A 16,266-nucleotide genomic window follows, 5' to 3' on the forward strand; every position below is an offset into this window, starting at 1 on the left:
ATGGTTGCTAGGGAAATGTGTTTTACCCTGACTAGATGGCAGCAGCAACAGTGGCTGTTGCTGAGAGAGATTAGTTCTGGGTCCTGGGGATAGCTTCGGTTGTTATTTCCACAGTTGCCTATAGTTTTTTCCTGTGTCTACAAACACTTGTTAACTACTAGCTGAGCAATATAAAAACTTGAAAAACTGTAACACAAACCAGAAATGAAAGAAGGTTCATCTTCAAAGTAAAAGTTGAGCCTCAGTGCTGCAGCCAACATGTTTCAATTTTTACTTTGAAGACAGATGGTCTCCATTTCTGGTTTGTGTTGCACTTTTTCAGGTTTTACTACAGCTCAGCTAGTAGTTTACAAGTGTTTGTAGACAAACATGAAAAACTTTTCACAGTTTAACTGCAGCTCAGGGACTAGCTGGCCGGTGTGTGTAGACAATTCTGCCACTTCCATTCAAACCACGATTGCAGCAGTATGCTAGTATGCTTGCCAACCAGTTGGGGAATACACATTTTTTGCTAGCAACCATTGTTTGAAAGGGGGTCACTGGCAGGTCTGTTGGCCTGCGTGACTGGGGCTTTAACAATCATTTTGCCAGCGACTGCCATCAACCTCCAGCAACTACCAATAACCAGTCAGGCAATACTAATTTTCCCCTCACGACGAAAGATTACTGGATGGTCACAGACAGTTCTCTAGGCCGGTGTGATTGGGGCCTTATTCATACCATGACTGTCACATGTCCAAAATGATAGACAAGTTAACATCAGAGGGTTAATCACATGTCTGCAAAACATCAAAAGGACTGACTTTCTTTTGGAATTAGCCTCAAGTTGTCATTTGAGCAACTGCAGTTTTTGGCACTCCCACACTGGCTTAATTTTTGAGCCCCAAAAGTTGGTAATACTTGATGACTTGTCACTGATGGTATTTATTTAACATTATCAGGAGAAAGACATTGTTTATTCATCAAACCAGTCGACTTTGGTCAATTAGCAACTTTAACATTTTGATAATGCACATAGGACAATGACAACAAAAGGTTTATGGTCTGTATGAAATAAATAGCAACTTTGCCCATTTACAGCTTGGCTGAATAAAACAAAAACAAGAGGGTTAATCTTCATATTAAAAAGGTATACAGATGAGCTGTGATACTCATGAACTCACTAATTCCTCAACAAAAATGCTCTCCTTTTTAAATAAAGCTTTTCAGTTTTAATATGTACCTTCAAGAGCCTGTTATAGTTAAATAAATAGAATGCTTTCCATTTTTAACATGCACATCCAATTTGCCTGGGGAAAGTATTTACACTTCACTGATCCTACCTGTCCACCAAATTCTCCACTTTTGTCTCAGCTAAACAGTTCTTTCTCTCATACATACACAAATGTACAGTCACTCTTGCAGACATGCTGCACCTATTTACTATTAACACAATATCTAAACCTATGGAAAGTGATCAAAATGCTAACGGTGAACATGGAATCCCATGTAGTGTGAAAGAAGAAACAGTCCAAACACCACATCTTAACTGGGGGAGGAAGGGAGGGAGGGGGGAGCTTACAAAAACTTTTTGTTTACAATTGATCATGCACTGTATAAATTCTTTGTGTTATTTGGCTTGAGAGTGTGTAATCAGTGGCTTCAATATCTACTTATTTCCTTTAAGTGAACAAAGAAAAGAGTAATATTTCCTGTGACAAATAAGCAATCCTACCAAATAATCTCTAACAATATTTAAGTCTTTCCCCCAGGAATCGTCACTGTCCTACAATAAGTGGTTTTACTATCTTTTCAGTAAGCTTCCACACATAACCAGGAGCTACTGCAAGGAGGTGTTTCTTCTGTCATGTCCATGTTAGCGTAGGTCCTGGCCATCCATCGCTCTTCAGGTTGAGATGGGCAGTTTATTCTGCGCTAATGTTAGCTTCCTCTTCTGTTTTCATGACGCAAAATAAGAGTTCTGCATGGAGTAGAGGCGGTCGATGGGGTTCCCCACGCGGGCCTGCAAGGAGTTGACTTCTGACGATGCCATGAAGCAGTCACTGAGGCTGGTTAAGGACGTGTCACTGTCTATGTCATGGAATGCAGAATCATTACCTGCAGAGAGCGGATACGGAAAAAGCCGTCAGGATTCAGAGGCAAAGGCGTCATTCAAAGAGCACAACACCCTACTCTGGCTGTGAAATCGGTGTAATCTTGTATTTGAGATTTATAGCAGCGTTGGGAAATTATAATTACTAATAGTCCCTTTGAGAAACTGCTGTTATGTGTCATCACAAATGTGAGAACTGTTTTGTTAGATATCATCAAAGCTCACTTTTTGCTGCGCTCACTGGGACAATTGCGGTCTGTGAGGGAGCATGTAAACAAGGGGCATCCTCCTAAAAGATCTGGTTAATAGCAACTGTTTACGCCTTTCATAAAACCTCAACATGTTATTTCTCTGGAGGGAATAGTTAACTTTATTACACTCTGGATCTTAATGATAGTGTTGCACAAAATGGGGACAGTGTTTTGAGACATATCTTTTAATGCCTTGCCAATATTGTTCTTTTCCCCAAACCAAAGGAGAGTGATGAGACTGGGGATTTGGTTCTTACTACCGAAGAGAACTAAATGGAGGCAAATTATAAGGAAGTTATGAACTTCAGGAAATGGTCCCTCTGGGACATGTTGAGGACATCGCTCGAAAATGTGTTATTCCAGTTACATCCTGTGGACTAACACTTGATTGACTGATTTTTTCTTTTTTCTTTTCCCCCCTCCCGCCTTTGTTTGCGCTCTAATTCCTTCCTTTATCAAACAGAAATCTGAGACTTGTTGTTTTCCAATTCTGATTCATTAGCTCACACGGTCTTCAATCATTATTTGCAGTGCATTTTATCTTAAGCTGCCCACATAGACCACATGTTTTTACCAACATTCGGAAACATCATCAGTAACGGGGCTGGGGGCAAGGAGTTAAAACCATATTAAACAGATTTGAAATTACACTTCAAAACCCAACGGCTTATGAGAACACTTGTGTTATCTCATGTGGGAGGAGAAGCTGCTCGTTCTTCTCTGTGAGCAACTTAAATCAGGGGGCTGTGGCCTGAGCACATGTCCCACACTGGGGAGCTTTGAGGTTGATCAAGGGACAGGCATGTGTGCGCTTTGTAAGCAGCAGTGGGGTTTTTGGGGGGTGTAGTAGTGTGTGTGTGTGTGTGTGTGTGTGTGTAAGGGAGGGGTGGGGGGTGGGGTAGATGCTCACCATATGGGTTCATATGGTCCCCGGGCATCTGTGGGGGGGTGAGCCCCTGTTGGAACGGGTCTGTGCTGTAACCATTCTGATCCATGGCGACCAGCTGCTGCTGCGGCGGAGCCAGCGGTGTGAAGGAGTTCATCATCCCTTCCATTCGATTAGACATCACCTCTGCAAGGCAATGAAAGCAAAGGGGCAAAGTTAATACAGCCAACAAGAAGACTTCAGATGAGTCTGCAAAATATTAAATGCCACTACGCAAACAGAGAGCCGGTGACGCTGACCAAGAGAAAACTACAGAGTAGGTACTTCCTGATAGATTCCTATTTGTACCCCAAATATGTGGATTGCTCGCCCTTGTTGTTTTTATGGAAACATACGGTAGTCCTCGCTGTGGCTTCTCTCCCATTTCCCTCTACAAACAATGCTCTTGGCTAACTGAATGTGGGACACAAAGTTCTTGTGGCTTCATCACTGGAGCCCATCCCCATTCGCTTTCCTTTATAGTGGTTAGGTGAAATGATGATGATTCATTTCATTTGGCTTCCAAACTGAATTTCCATTATACCCTTCATGTGAAGTGCCCTTGTTTACACAGTGACATATTTGTAATTTGTAATTCAGCATCAGTAGCAAATACAGCTTTGATTAGAGCGCAGCGTAAGCGAGAGAAGAAAAGTTCCTGTTTTGAGATTAAGCAATTGGTACACCTTCTCCCTATTCCGATGTCAACATCAACAACAAACTATTGCCGCGATACAAACACTCTTGACCTACTTGGAGATATGTACAAATATCACTTTAAGCTTGGGGCTGCCGGAGACAATGGGCCTCCATTGTGTTTGCAGGGTATGTGGAGCATCGTACCTTGGCCAAGTCTTTGAGAATTCTGTTGTTCTTGTTGTTGCTGCTGTCTTCTTGCCAACTTCTTCATCTGAAACGAAGGAGTCAAAGTTGTGAGGAACTCCCAAAACTAACATGCTCTCTTTAATTTAAAAAGGATGCTCCTCGCTCTTCACCCTTGAATGAACTGCGTAAAATCTGTATCTGAGCGCACTTCATTGTCAAATATCAAAGGTTTTCACAAGATAATCATCAGAAAAGAGGAGGGCGTAGACATTTAATGCAAGAGTGAGCTAGATTTGCAGCTCCTTGCTCTTTTGCATTTGCAAAAGGAATGCAGTGATAAGTTTAACACACATAGTTGTGGTGATTTACTAGCTGAACTCTAAAATGGACCGAAGCTGCTTTTTTTGGGAGTGGGTAGGGTAAGGACACAAAATGCAATTTGTTTTGTGGTATTTGCTCTCACCTTAGCTCTCTGGTTCTGAAACCACACCTGGACCACCCGAACACTGAGTCCTGTCTCTGCAGCCAGAGTCTCCCTCACCTGAAAATCCAAACAAAATACTGTGAGCATCACACAAAAAACCGAAACGCTTCACAGCCCTCTGAAATCCCGTTCCGCCTTAACATAACTGCCACAGTTCCTAACAGCCGCACTGCTTCTTTGATTTACTTTTAAGTCAATGCTGACTGAATGCAGTGGTCTTTTTGGACCTACTGGTTATTGCCACTTCAAAGTTCGGACCAAGTGCAGCGCCTGTTTTAGGGCCCGGGCTATGGAGGGAGTTCTCCTATCTCAGTGTGACATTTGGTGCAGACGGAGTGCGTTACACCAGACTGCCTCGGTTAACACAGAACAGAATGCTGCTTGCCACTTCAAAGCTCAGCTTTGAGGTGGGGGAGATTTTTTAATTTGAGAATTTTATTTGTCAAACTACTGTAGGGCTCGTGGTTCGCATCTCAACTTCTATCTAAACCCTTACCAGGGAATTAAAAAAACATAAATCTCAGATTTTCTTTACTCAGTTGCAGCTGGTTATTAAAGCTTTGTCTTACCTTTCTGCAGGGCTTTGAAGAGACCTCAAAAGAAGCCTTAAAGGCCCGTCTCTGTTGAGTGGTCAGAATGGTTCGTGGTCTTTTGGGCCTCCTTGGATCCTTGCTGTCATCCCCCTTCCCCTGGCTCCCTATGCCTTTCTCTGGCTTGATGTCCAACTCCTCATCGTCACTTTTCTCTGTAAAGAGAATCAGTTCTCTGTATCATGAGCACAAGCTTGAACTGCCTACACCCTTATTTTTTTTGTCTATGACAGTCTGCTGATAAATATATTTTCATTCTTCCCTATTTCAAGAGATTCACACACCACAAGTGCCTAATCAAAGGAGACACATGTGTTTTTGATACATTATCAATTTATTACAAAAGGAAAAGGCCTCATGTATGATTAGACCTACAGACATCTATGGAAAGCACAGTGAAATATGCACATTTGTCACTGAACTGGACACAATGTCACTAGTAAATTATTACTCTCAGCTTTCTCTGATTTACACAGAATCAATCTCTGATAAGAGTACTACATCAAGTGCAACATGAAACAGGCAATGAGTACATATGGGAAATGCATCTCCTGCAACACAATATGTAAGATAGTCTCGATTCAAACTTAACCTTAAAATAATGACGGAATTTATACACTTTGCTAAACTTTAACTGTCAAGGGCAGGATATTAAAATCTGGGTCAGTAAAATTGCTGTCATTTATATATATATATATATATATATATATATATATATATATATATATATATATATATATATATATGTGTGTTCAGACGTTAAATTGGGACAGAGCTGTCTGTTGGGAAGCCCCACCATATTCACTTTTCACTGTTATCAGGGAATATTATGACAAGCACCCACTGATATTGATATTGCTTAGGCGAGATAATGTCCATTTTGCTTCACAGTTTTTACTTGTTTCAGTGAAGTCACCTATCTTTCTGATGCAGCAACCCACTGCACTCATGGTGTCGCAGACTATATAATAATATAACAGTTATTTAAATAAAATGCAACATGAACAACTGTAAACATAATGGAACAAAAAGAAGGACTATATTTCACAGAACTTGAATTTGTATTTTTCTGTCTAATTCTTTAAAGAATAGCAACAATTTCATCACTAATTTATTTACACCATTAGCTCTATCTGGATTTAGAGTAATTAAAATTGAGCAAAATATAAATAATTAATGTGTTAGCCCTGCGACAGACTGGCGACCTGTCCAGGGTGTACCCCGCCTCTCGCCCTATGACAGCTGGGATTGGCTCCAGCGCCCCCCGCGACCCTGAAAAGGATAAGCGGTAGCGAATGGATGGATGGATGGATAAATAATTAATGTTTCATAGAGTTTTCCGTTTCCTGAGACCTGATTTTGTTTAATAACTGAAAATAATTGACCTGCTAATCTGCTTCCACAACCTATGAGTTAATTATACTAAATGCTATTTAAAAAGAGGCAGGCCCACTGAGTAAAGAAGCATTTCCATCAAGCTAAGCTAAACTGTGAAGCCAGCAAGCATGGTTTGAACAGAGTATCAGACCAACTCAAATAAGACAGTAGTTTGAAAGCTAATTTACTGAATTGCAAGTTGTAATAGGCTAAATATCTGCACATGATGCAATATTATATAATGTAACACCACATAATGCTTTATACATAAACTGGTTTGGGCTGGTCACATCCTTTAGCTGATTGCTAGTAGATGCTGAAAAAACAAAAAACAAATGACGATAGAATTTTTATTATTCAGTTATTACATTTAATTTTTTTTTTTCATATGAGGCTAAAAGAAAGTGTTTACAAATCAAAACTACAATTGCTGTTAACAAACCCCAATGACTTCAGGGCGCAGGCGCATGCTTGATGGCTTATTGTCTCCTGTCATCTGGTTCTGATATGTAACCAATGAAAACCTACATTTCATCTGCCACATGCCGAGGTTAACCTCTATTCATGTCAACATTTTCTCCATCTTTAAATTCTGAGACATGCACAAAAGACATGCCTGTGCGATACACTGGGATACAAGCAAACGAGGAAGACGTGGAGCAAATATTCCCACAAGTTGACAAAAGTTGACACAGGCACAGATGTATTTGACAAATTCCCTGCTTTTGTGCATGTTTAAATGCGAGCCAGATGGTAGTGAACAGCGAGGCTTGGCAAGATGCCTCAATGTGTATGGAGGCTATAGGAGAGGAACACTAGAGCTGATAAGAGTGGAGGTGCAGGCTTTCTGCAGAAAGGCCTCAAATCCCTCTGTCACTCACCGTGATACAGTGATTTAATTCTTTCCAGCACCAGATCCTGCCCACGCATGGAGCACCATTAATACAGGGTGGCTTGGCTTTGTCCTGCTTCCACTTCCTACTGTATCATAAACTTACGCTCCCTGCTCGAATGAATGCTACAAAATCAGCCACTGAAAAGCTGCAGATGGAGCTACGCTAGACCTTTTACGGCCTGGGCTGTAAGCAAGACCTCAGATGTCAATACATCTAGTATCTAGAACTGCTTTATTCCTTTGCTATTAACAAAACTAAAACTAAATCCAGTAAGATTCAGAACCAGGTTCCTCGTGGAGGACGTCTTAGGTGGCCACAGCTGTGATGGGACAGAGCATACAGAATACAACACCCTGGTGCCATTTGACGATCGCACCACAGTGTCGTTCTCACTCTTGTGTGAGAGGGTGCAGAAGGCTCACCTGAGTCTGAGTCATCCGGGCTGACCGAGCTGAGTAAGTCTTTCTCCCTCTCGTAGTCAATCTTGCAAAGCAGCTGACCCTCCTTCAGAACAAACTCATCGCCCTTCCTCAGCTGGCGGTCGCACACGCAGCAGCAAAAGCAGTTCAGGTGGTAGACGCACTCCAGAGCACGCATCACAAACTCTGTGGGGGCGATTTTCTCCATGCAGCCGCTGCACTTGGTTGCAAACAACCTATAAAGAAATAAAAGAGAATATGGTAGGAAGTGTGGTGATTTAAACAGAACACCCAAACCGAATTTTGCTGTTCAAAGCAGCACTTGTGAAAAAGATAAAAATAACACAAGTAAAAAAACATGCATTTTCTAAATGGAGGTATTTATTGTTAAGGGGGAAAGAAAATCCAAAGCTACGCGACCCTGTGTTAAAAAGTGATTGCCCCATAAGCCTAATAACTGGATGCAGTCAAGCATCTTTTACAGCGTTGTGCAGGAATTTTGACCCACTCTTCTTTGCAGAATTGTTGTAATTCAGCCACATTGAAGGGTTTCTGAGCATTAACCGGCTTTTTAAGGTCGTGCCACAGCACCTCAATCGGATTTAGGTTAGGGCTTAGGTCACTCCAAAGTTTTTTTTAAGCCATTCAGAGGTGGACTTGCTGGTGTGTTTTGGTTACCTTTGTCTATCATTAAATTTTGTTGGATGACCGGAAACATCTAAAGTGTGACAAATATGCAAAACACTAGGAAATCAGTGAGGGGGCAAACACTATTTCACACCACTGTATACTTATATCTGGTTTGATTATGACTGTTTCAGTATCTTGGTCCTGTGTAGTGTCCAGCTCATTTGGCCTTACAAAATATTTAACAATAGCCTGGAAGGCTTTACGACAAATTATTATTCACACTTCCATAAGCATAGTCCCATCTAGCCCGTTTTGGTGTTTTGGATGTAGTTATTTCAACTGCCAGGGAACTTCTATAAACCTCACCAAAACAAAGGCTCGAAACCAAACATAACAAATCAGGCTTCTTCAATTGGATCTTATCAAACGAATAGTTTGTCTAATCACTGCGCAAAGGACAATGAAACACAAAATGTAATCCATCCTCGGCAACACCAACATAAAAAAAGAAATAGACACTGCTTTATATATCTGCCTACTTTAATTGCCAATTGTAAAGTTCTACTTCTTAACTTTTGCATTCGGTGTTAATTAGATTTTTCTGCATTGTAATCATCTTTAATTTGAATGTAATTTCTAAGCGTTGGTTTCCCTCCACCGTTCCTTATATCTTAAGATTTATTTGAAAGTATTTATGTGCCACTTCAAGTTATCTCAACAAACATAATTTAAATTCGGAAACTGAAAATATTGCAGGGACCTCTCTCACCCGACAGTAATTACGTGCACGATGAGAGTTGAAGCTATTCTTCCTCGGGGACCTGAATGTTCAACAGGTCTTACCAACTTACATCTCTGCCTATCTGCTAATTGTCCAGGGTTACAGTGTTTGCCGTGCAGCGAAAGAGGTGCCTCCTTTGGCAGCTAGTCATCTGTTAAAATTTTAGGCTGAGCCCAGCCTTGCATCATTCCAAGTGAGCTCAGTCATGGGGACTGACCCCAACCCCCTCACAAGCCTGACCAAACCCCCCCCCCCAAAAAAAAAAAACAGGCTAGATCATGCTCCAGTGCAGCAACTACTAAACCCTGATGATCTTAATCAAGCCTTTGTTGGCAGTTTATGCATTTCTTTCATATCCACACAATGCTCTATATGCATCAGATATCATATCATGATTCATTGCTGGTTAGTGGGCCTGGTCTGTCTGTATCTCATCTTACCGTCTAATATCGTGCCTCTGTGGCGCAACACTGCCTCTATCACCATTTCCTAGACAACACTTCCATCTTCTTTTATGTGCTTTCAGGAAGATGTTTGCATTGTTTTATTGGTGACTGAGTGGCATTTAATTTGCCCTCCGTTGTTTAGAAGAAGCCACATTAAATGGAGCAAGGAGGCAGGGAGTGTGGTTGATCTTGTCCAGCCGTAAAGCTGGATTTATTAGTGGCCTCTTTGTTTGCCCTGGTCTGGAAGACAGCTGGCAACCGCCTATCTATTTGTGGTGAACATCTATTTCATTGTGCAAGGCAGGGAGGTAGTGAGAGGAGCAATTGACATCATCTGCTGGTTCGGGACGGGGTTGAGCGATAGTGATGAATATAATGTGTAAATATGAGAAGAGGGGAAACCAAAGGGTGGTTTTGTTATGGTAATGGTGTTATAGGTACTGATTGAGTAGTGATATGGTGTGTGCGTGCGTGTGTGTGTTCACACATGTAAATGCATTTGTATGAACAGCTGTGTGCACGCTGGTAGCAAGTTTGGTTTTTGTTGTTGCCTCTGCAGCTTTCTAAAATAATTGCTTCACTGCTGCTCATCAGATCGCAATCGGGAGAGCTACATTTTATAACATCGTAATCACTTCACAACAATTAATAGCCTATTTTACTAGTTTCGAGATATCCATCCATCTATTCATCATAATGAGCATTACAACCTGGATCCATAAACTAAGGATGGTTAGACAGAGCATCTTCTTTTCTTTATAAAACAACAGAGATGTCAGCCCAGGCACTCTCTGGGTTCATAAAATCCTTTAATCTTTCATTTATTACAATAAGTTAAGAAGATTATTATTGAACTATGGAAAAACCTCTAGGATAATCCCCTGAAAAAGAAATTTCGGCATGTTTCTCAAACAAACATGGATCTTGTTTAACTGACCTGCCAACCTGGATCGGTTTTCTAAACAAACTACCCAGTTTGGCTTATAAAAAATAAATTAGAAAAAACATTTAGAACATTAGAAAACATTTTAAACACTGACTTATTCCCGCAAACGGCGCATTAATAGGCCAGTTTCTAGGTTTTAGAAGGATCGTTATAGGCTGGGCTCATCTTAAGGAGGCGATGGGTTTGTCAAGACAAAGTTCCCAGCTCTAAGTCTGTTTGGCTAAAGGTTGCCAGCTTAGGCTCAGAGAGAGCGCAAAAAGTTGAGGAAATGACTTATTAGCGCGGTTTTGATATGTCCAGCACTCCGTATTCACCTACGACCGCTCTCTAAAATCTTCTCATCTAGATGAAAACATTCTCATTCAGCCCTCTTTCCTTTCTTCTTTCTCCTTTGCCGAGTCTAATCTTGTAAGCCATTATTTTTCTATTTCCCCTCTCTGTCACTTTGCATTATTTTTGCTGCTGTAATTCCCATTCGTCCCTTCTGGAATCTTCCTGTCCTGCTTTGTCCTCGGGTCTAATCCGGACTTTCTGCCTGTTTTCAGTCCCCGGTCCCCTTTCTCAGTGGGGTTCAGATGGAAAAGCCATGCATGACGCCCCTTCTATGGCAACCACACCTCCACAGGAAGGCAACGCCGACTTTTCGGATGGGCAGAGAAGGCCTTTGAGAAGCTGGCAGCAGAAGTAAATCCTTCTCTAAGGAACAAGGAGAATTAGCAGGGAGCAGTGGACTAGGGATTTAACCCTACCCCTCTCCTTTGAAAGGCACAGTCAGTCCCACTCCTGCGGCTAGCCACAATCAAACAGAGGAGGAGTGGGGAGGTGGCAGCAGAGAACACAAACTCCCTGAATGACACAAGCAGTGGATTGTGGAGGAGCCTAATCCCACTTTAATACCTTTCCAAGTTCAGCTGCTAAAGAATGCTCTTTAAAACAACACCACTGTGTGAGCAGTGAAGGTTGACCAGAGGGAGGCACGCCATTCAACCTCCCTAACATTACCTGATTAGTGGTTTGAGGAACAGGCCGCTGCCAACAGGAGACAGAGAGGGAGATGTAAATGATTATTTTATATATAGAGAGAAAAACATATCAACAGGCGGTATTTAACTGGAAACTGCACCAAGAAAGAGACACCGCTCCCTGCACTGATCTACAGGGATATTAAAGATATCAAAGAAGATGTAGCTGCGACTGAAAATCAGACCTGAACTGATTTAAGTGATCAATTACCACTTTGTCCCTCTAGCTGATCCCAGTGACCAATCACATTAAAGCTTGTATCCACCTAAAATCCACTTTCTGGACGTTGAGCTGCTTTCGGTAACTTGACTCCCAGTGTTGCAGAGGTGAACCAGCATCAGTATAAAAAGACACCACAAAGGGGACCACCAGCGCGACAGTCGCGTCCCGGCTCTCGCCTTTCCTCCTCCCACACCTGAGCGCACAGATCAAGTGATGAGACCCTCCCGTGTGGATCAATGGCTGCATCTCAAGCCAAGAGAACTGTCAATATTTACCCAGGCCTCCCCGGGACGGGACTCATAAATGAAAAGAAGAGGCCATCTCAGCACATACCTCACTCCCGGAGGAATCATTACATCCCTCTTTTTAATCCTGTGTCCACATACCTGTAATCCCTTGTCTGTTCTTTTTTTTTTTCTAAGGATGTCGCTCTCTCTCCGTGACAGATTATCACACTGCTGAGGCTTGTAAGGCTTGCAAGAAAATGCACAAAATGCAGCATCAACAACAGCAGATAGGACCCAACCCCCCAACCCCTCCACACACACACAAAAAGAACAATTATAAAGTGGGCAAAGGCCAGAAACAAGTGAACACTTAAAGTGAGTAAAGTGCAGCTGAGAAATGTCGGCCTCTGTGTCGTTCATCTTCTATCCTTTCTGTTTTTGCAAGCGCTTTGGAGAACTATCCACGCTCCCTTTGAGCAGATTATGGGCAACTTAAAGTGTGACAACATCTTAAGCTCTCACCACATGTTGCCAGTGATTGCCCTTCTACAGACATTACATTTAATGCTTCTGCTGCAGTGATAAGCATCAGGAGGACTGGATGGGATAAAAGGAAACCAGAAGAATAAGAGAGAAGGTTGGAGGGGGCAGAGGGGATGAGTATGGAGCTGCTTATGCTGCTTGATAATCACGCTACATTTAGCAACACGTGCAATAGTCTCACCTAACTCCCCTTTTGCTATTGAACAACACTCTCAGAGACAGCAGAAGAATTTAGGAAAGAACAGCCAGAGCTATTATGTCACCACAGCCCTTCAAAGACAGAGGGGATGAGGATTATCCCGGCAGCAGCTGTAAGCTATTACTTTGAAGATGGGCTCTCGTGTTTGGGCAGGAAACCTGTGGCCATGCCAATCATGCAGAGGTGAGAGATGAGGCCTGTGAGCCAGGTCAGGAAAGGGCCCTCCGGACGGGATGGAGAAAATGACTTACTGGCTAAAGCTCAAGTCAGTCATTTCACAGACTGCCTGACACAGCTGATGAGCATGTTTCCAGGACTTTTTACTTTCAAGGCAGACTAGTTCACTTAGATTTTTTGGTGGTTATGCTCATTCACATTCTTGCTAATAAGTCTTTTTTTTCTTCTTTTTTTTTTTACTTTAAAGCGAAGTATGTGAGTAGAACCAGTGTCCAGGCAGACTACATTAGCAGAAATACTACAGCACAAACCAGGATAAAACCAGAGAATATATAAAAGATAGCAGTAGCCTTTGTGACCTCTCCCAGCGAAACATGATATTTGTTGTCTTTTGATCTAATGGGGCTCATAATATAAAAAACAAACGTCGTGATGTATTCAAACACAGCTGCAACTAGCGATTGAGGTGATAAAATCATTGAGGAAGTCTTTCCTTAGGTCATAAATCAAGTGATAAGTAGAGTCCTTTTCTCACTCACTTCCACAGAATCAGACTTCTATTTAAAAACAGTGGAGTTGCCCCCTGCTGGCAATAAGAAAGAATGCAAGTTTGTTGCAAGTTGCCGCTCCACTGGCTTTTCCATCACAGTGAATGAAATGGATATGGAAAAAGTTACTAGCAATAACATTTTACACTGACCAAGGTTTGTAGGTCAGACTCTGATTTCTGTTTAAATGCAGGAGAAGTCAGTTACCTGTGGAAATGGTTAGCTTGGTTCAACCAAATTTAAAATCCACCAAACATGAGTCAAAAGGACAGAGCTTATCTGTTTTTGATGCGCTAATGCTACAGTAACATGCTGTAGCCCTGTTTTATCTAATATTTATTTTCTCGTGGATCTCAAAGAATTATCTTGACAAACAGCTAGTGTATCAAACGAAAAGCTTGTTTCTCCTTCACGTTTTCAGATTATATTCTGTCCTGTTTGCTGTCTGAAAAGCACCAAACTAATCCGTCACAGCAGAGACTTTCCAAACTGTTGAACAGCCACTATTTTAGTTTTTTTTTTCACAAGACACGCCTTAATAAGGGATAATTGGTTTTGTAGCAACTGTATCAAGAGCTTTGGCCATAGAAGAAAACATTTGATCCCCAGATGTTTAGCTACATGTGAAAGGGAGGACGGCAAACCTTTTCAACTTCGTCTCAGCATTGTGAAAATTACTTTGCTATGTACATTTACGCTGACCTCTGCACGTGGCAGACACACAAGCCTAAAAATAATCTGAATTTGGCTGATACGAGTGTTTGATTGCTTGCAGAGGGGCCTAATGATAAAAGCAGATTCGAATAAGGGGGAGCCTGTACATTAACGCACCATATTTTTGTGTGTAAAGCAGATAAAGTGTCATTGATTCTTTCACCATGAAAGGAGCCTGAAACAAACTTTCGGCCTGCGTGAGCAGTAAAGTGTTAAAAAGTAGTAGCGATGATGCCGTCTGCATAAACAACCTCTGTGGCTGACCTTGTTTCATAGTATCAGCATTTCTCTTTGGAGCATAGATTCATGGAGAGTAATGAAGCCAAATAAAAAGTGCCATGCTTCTGCTCCCAAAGGCCAGCTCCAGTCAGCTCTAAAAGCTGCTTAATCACCATCCCGTGCTTACTACATTAGCATAATAATGGCCTTTAAATTGAGGCTCTTTGTTTTTTAATTAAACTCCCAGCAGGTAAAAGTAAAACACATTAACGGGAAATGTGTACACCACTAATGGCCCAAAGGTGCCTTCTTCATCACGTAGCTCTGGCCACAGGGTTCTGCTTGTTTCCTGCACCGAAGCGCAGCACCGGCAGCCTGCGAGCTCACAGGGGAGGAATGAGACAAGCTGATTGCACTTGGCATAGCAAAGATAATAGCAGGAAGAGGTGTTCGATGTGTTCGAGTATGCATATATGCACCTGCCCTGCATCTCAGAGGGAGCGTGCGCGATAATAGCTGCTGAACAGAGCTACACTAAATCTGTAAAAAAAAAAAGGCGGATCTTACAGTGAATGTGGAGTCAAATGTTTCCAGGATCATCTATCCCACATGTCCACTATTGTGAAAATAAATACGGCCACTTTATTTCTATGGCAGCATGAGCTCCTATGTGCTGGAATGTACGGCTCCTCAGACGAGTCTCCCCGCACCCCCCCATGACTAGACGGACATCCCAGGCATATCTGTGTGTGAGGCTATACTGCACAGCTGCAAAAAGAAATCCTAACCCTTAAGTCATTATTCAAATGATCTCATTCCATGCGCCGTGCTCTTCACAGATTACGCAAATCCCGAAATACAGTTAAGAGAGAACGTGTTGTTCGAACAGACTGCCTCTAAACATGCAGACCACGTCTCAGTTTTCCTCGACTATGCTCTCGTTGAAAACGAGCGTTTCTGCTGTGTGGTATCAAGCTATATGGCATACGACAGAGTCAGTGCCATGCCGTGTTCAAGCTCTGTCTTGCAGCATCAGTTTACCCAGTGCCTCTCTCCTTTACACCGATCTGCTAATGAGTCACTAGGAAAACAGCGTGGAAATAATCCTCCGCTGCCACACAGGTAGAACAAAGCTCATGGAGTGAAAAGGACAGTGTATTGGGCAGCAGAGGAGGCTAAGTACACATCTAAATACAAGAGTAAGCAGGCGAGCACACACGATGCTGTTTGGACAGCTGGTCTTCCTGAGTATGTAAAATGAGTGCAACATCGCATTTAAGTATGGTTTTTAGAGCTCAGAGCAAACAATATGGTCACACGCCCCCGAGTGACAGTGTCAGTGAAGAAATTATGACACTGGAGATTTGGAGATTTATTCTTTTACTTATTCTTTAAAAACATTTTTTTTTTAAAAGACAGTAATTTAAAAGGCGGTTTATTCCGCCTCCTGTAAGAAGCCATCACTGATAGATTTGACAGCTTTACGACACAGACACGAGAAGCAAGTCTGGACTGCTCCTGCTGAGACACCCGTAAAAATCACTCGCACCCTTTTTGTATATGTTTTAATAGCGCTGTTTGTCCGTCCTCCTTCCAGGCTGATCTGCGTGAGGTGAAGGGGACTATAGTGCTTATGCAGGACTGCGATCGACTGCTGCTTCTGAGGGAGCGAGCAGAACGGCGAGAGCGATGGCTAGTGAGTGTAATGGCTATCAGATGTTATATGACTACA

The 16,266-nt window shown here is 42.2% G+C and overlaps 1 protein-coding gene across 1 annotated transcript in view; it reads right to left on the bottom strand.

The window, feature by feature from the left end:
- Positions 1–1,939: 1,939 nt before the first annotated feature.
- lmx1bb (LIM homeobox transcription factor 1, beta b) overlaps positions 1,940–16,266 on the bottom strand; it is a 45,051-nt gene continuing 30,724 nt past the window's right edge. Inside the window, exons 3-8 of the mRNA XM_085367997.1 lie at positions 7,863–8,095; positions 5,147–5,322; positions 4,557–4,634; positions 4,112–4,178; positions 3,254–3,415; positions 1,940–2,097 (exon numbers count right to left, since the gene is read on the bottom strand). Coding sequence (XP_085224123.1) covers positions 1,940–2,097; positions 3,254–3,415; positions 4,112–4,178; positions 4,557–4,634; positions 5,147–5,322; positions 7,863–8,095 — 874 coding nt within the window. The remainder of the gene's footprint in view (positions 2,098–3,253; positions 3,416–4,111; positions 4,179–4,556; positions 4,635–5,146; positions 5,323–7,862; positions 8,096–16,266) is intronic.

This window comes from Diplotaxodon limnothrissa, linkage group LG12, assembly GCF_057381915.1.
Source record: "Diplotaxodon limnothrissa isolate DT_005_m linkage group LG12, D_limnothrissa_male_GT1.1, whole genome shotgun sequence".
NCBI classification, from domain to species: Eukaryota; Metazoa; Chordata; class Actinopteri; order Cichliformes; family Cichlidae; genus Diplotaxodon; species Diplotaxodon limnothrissa.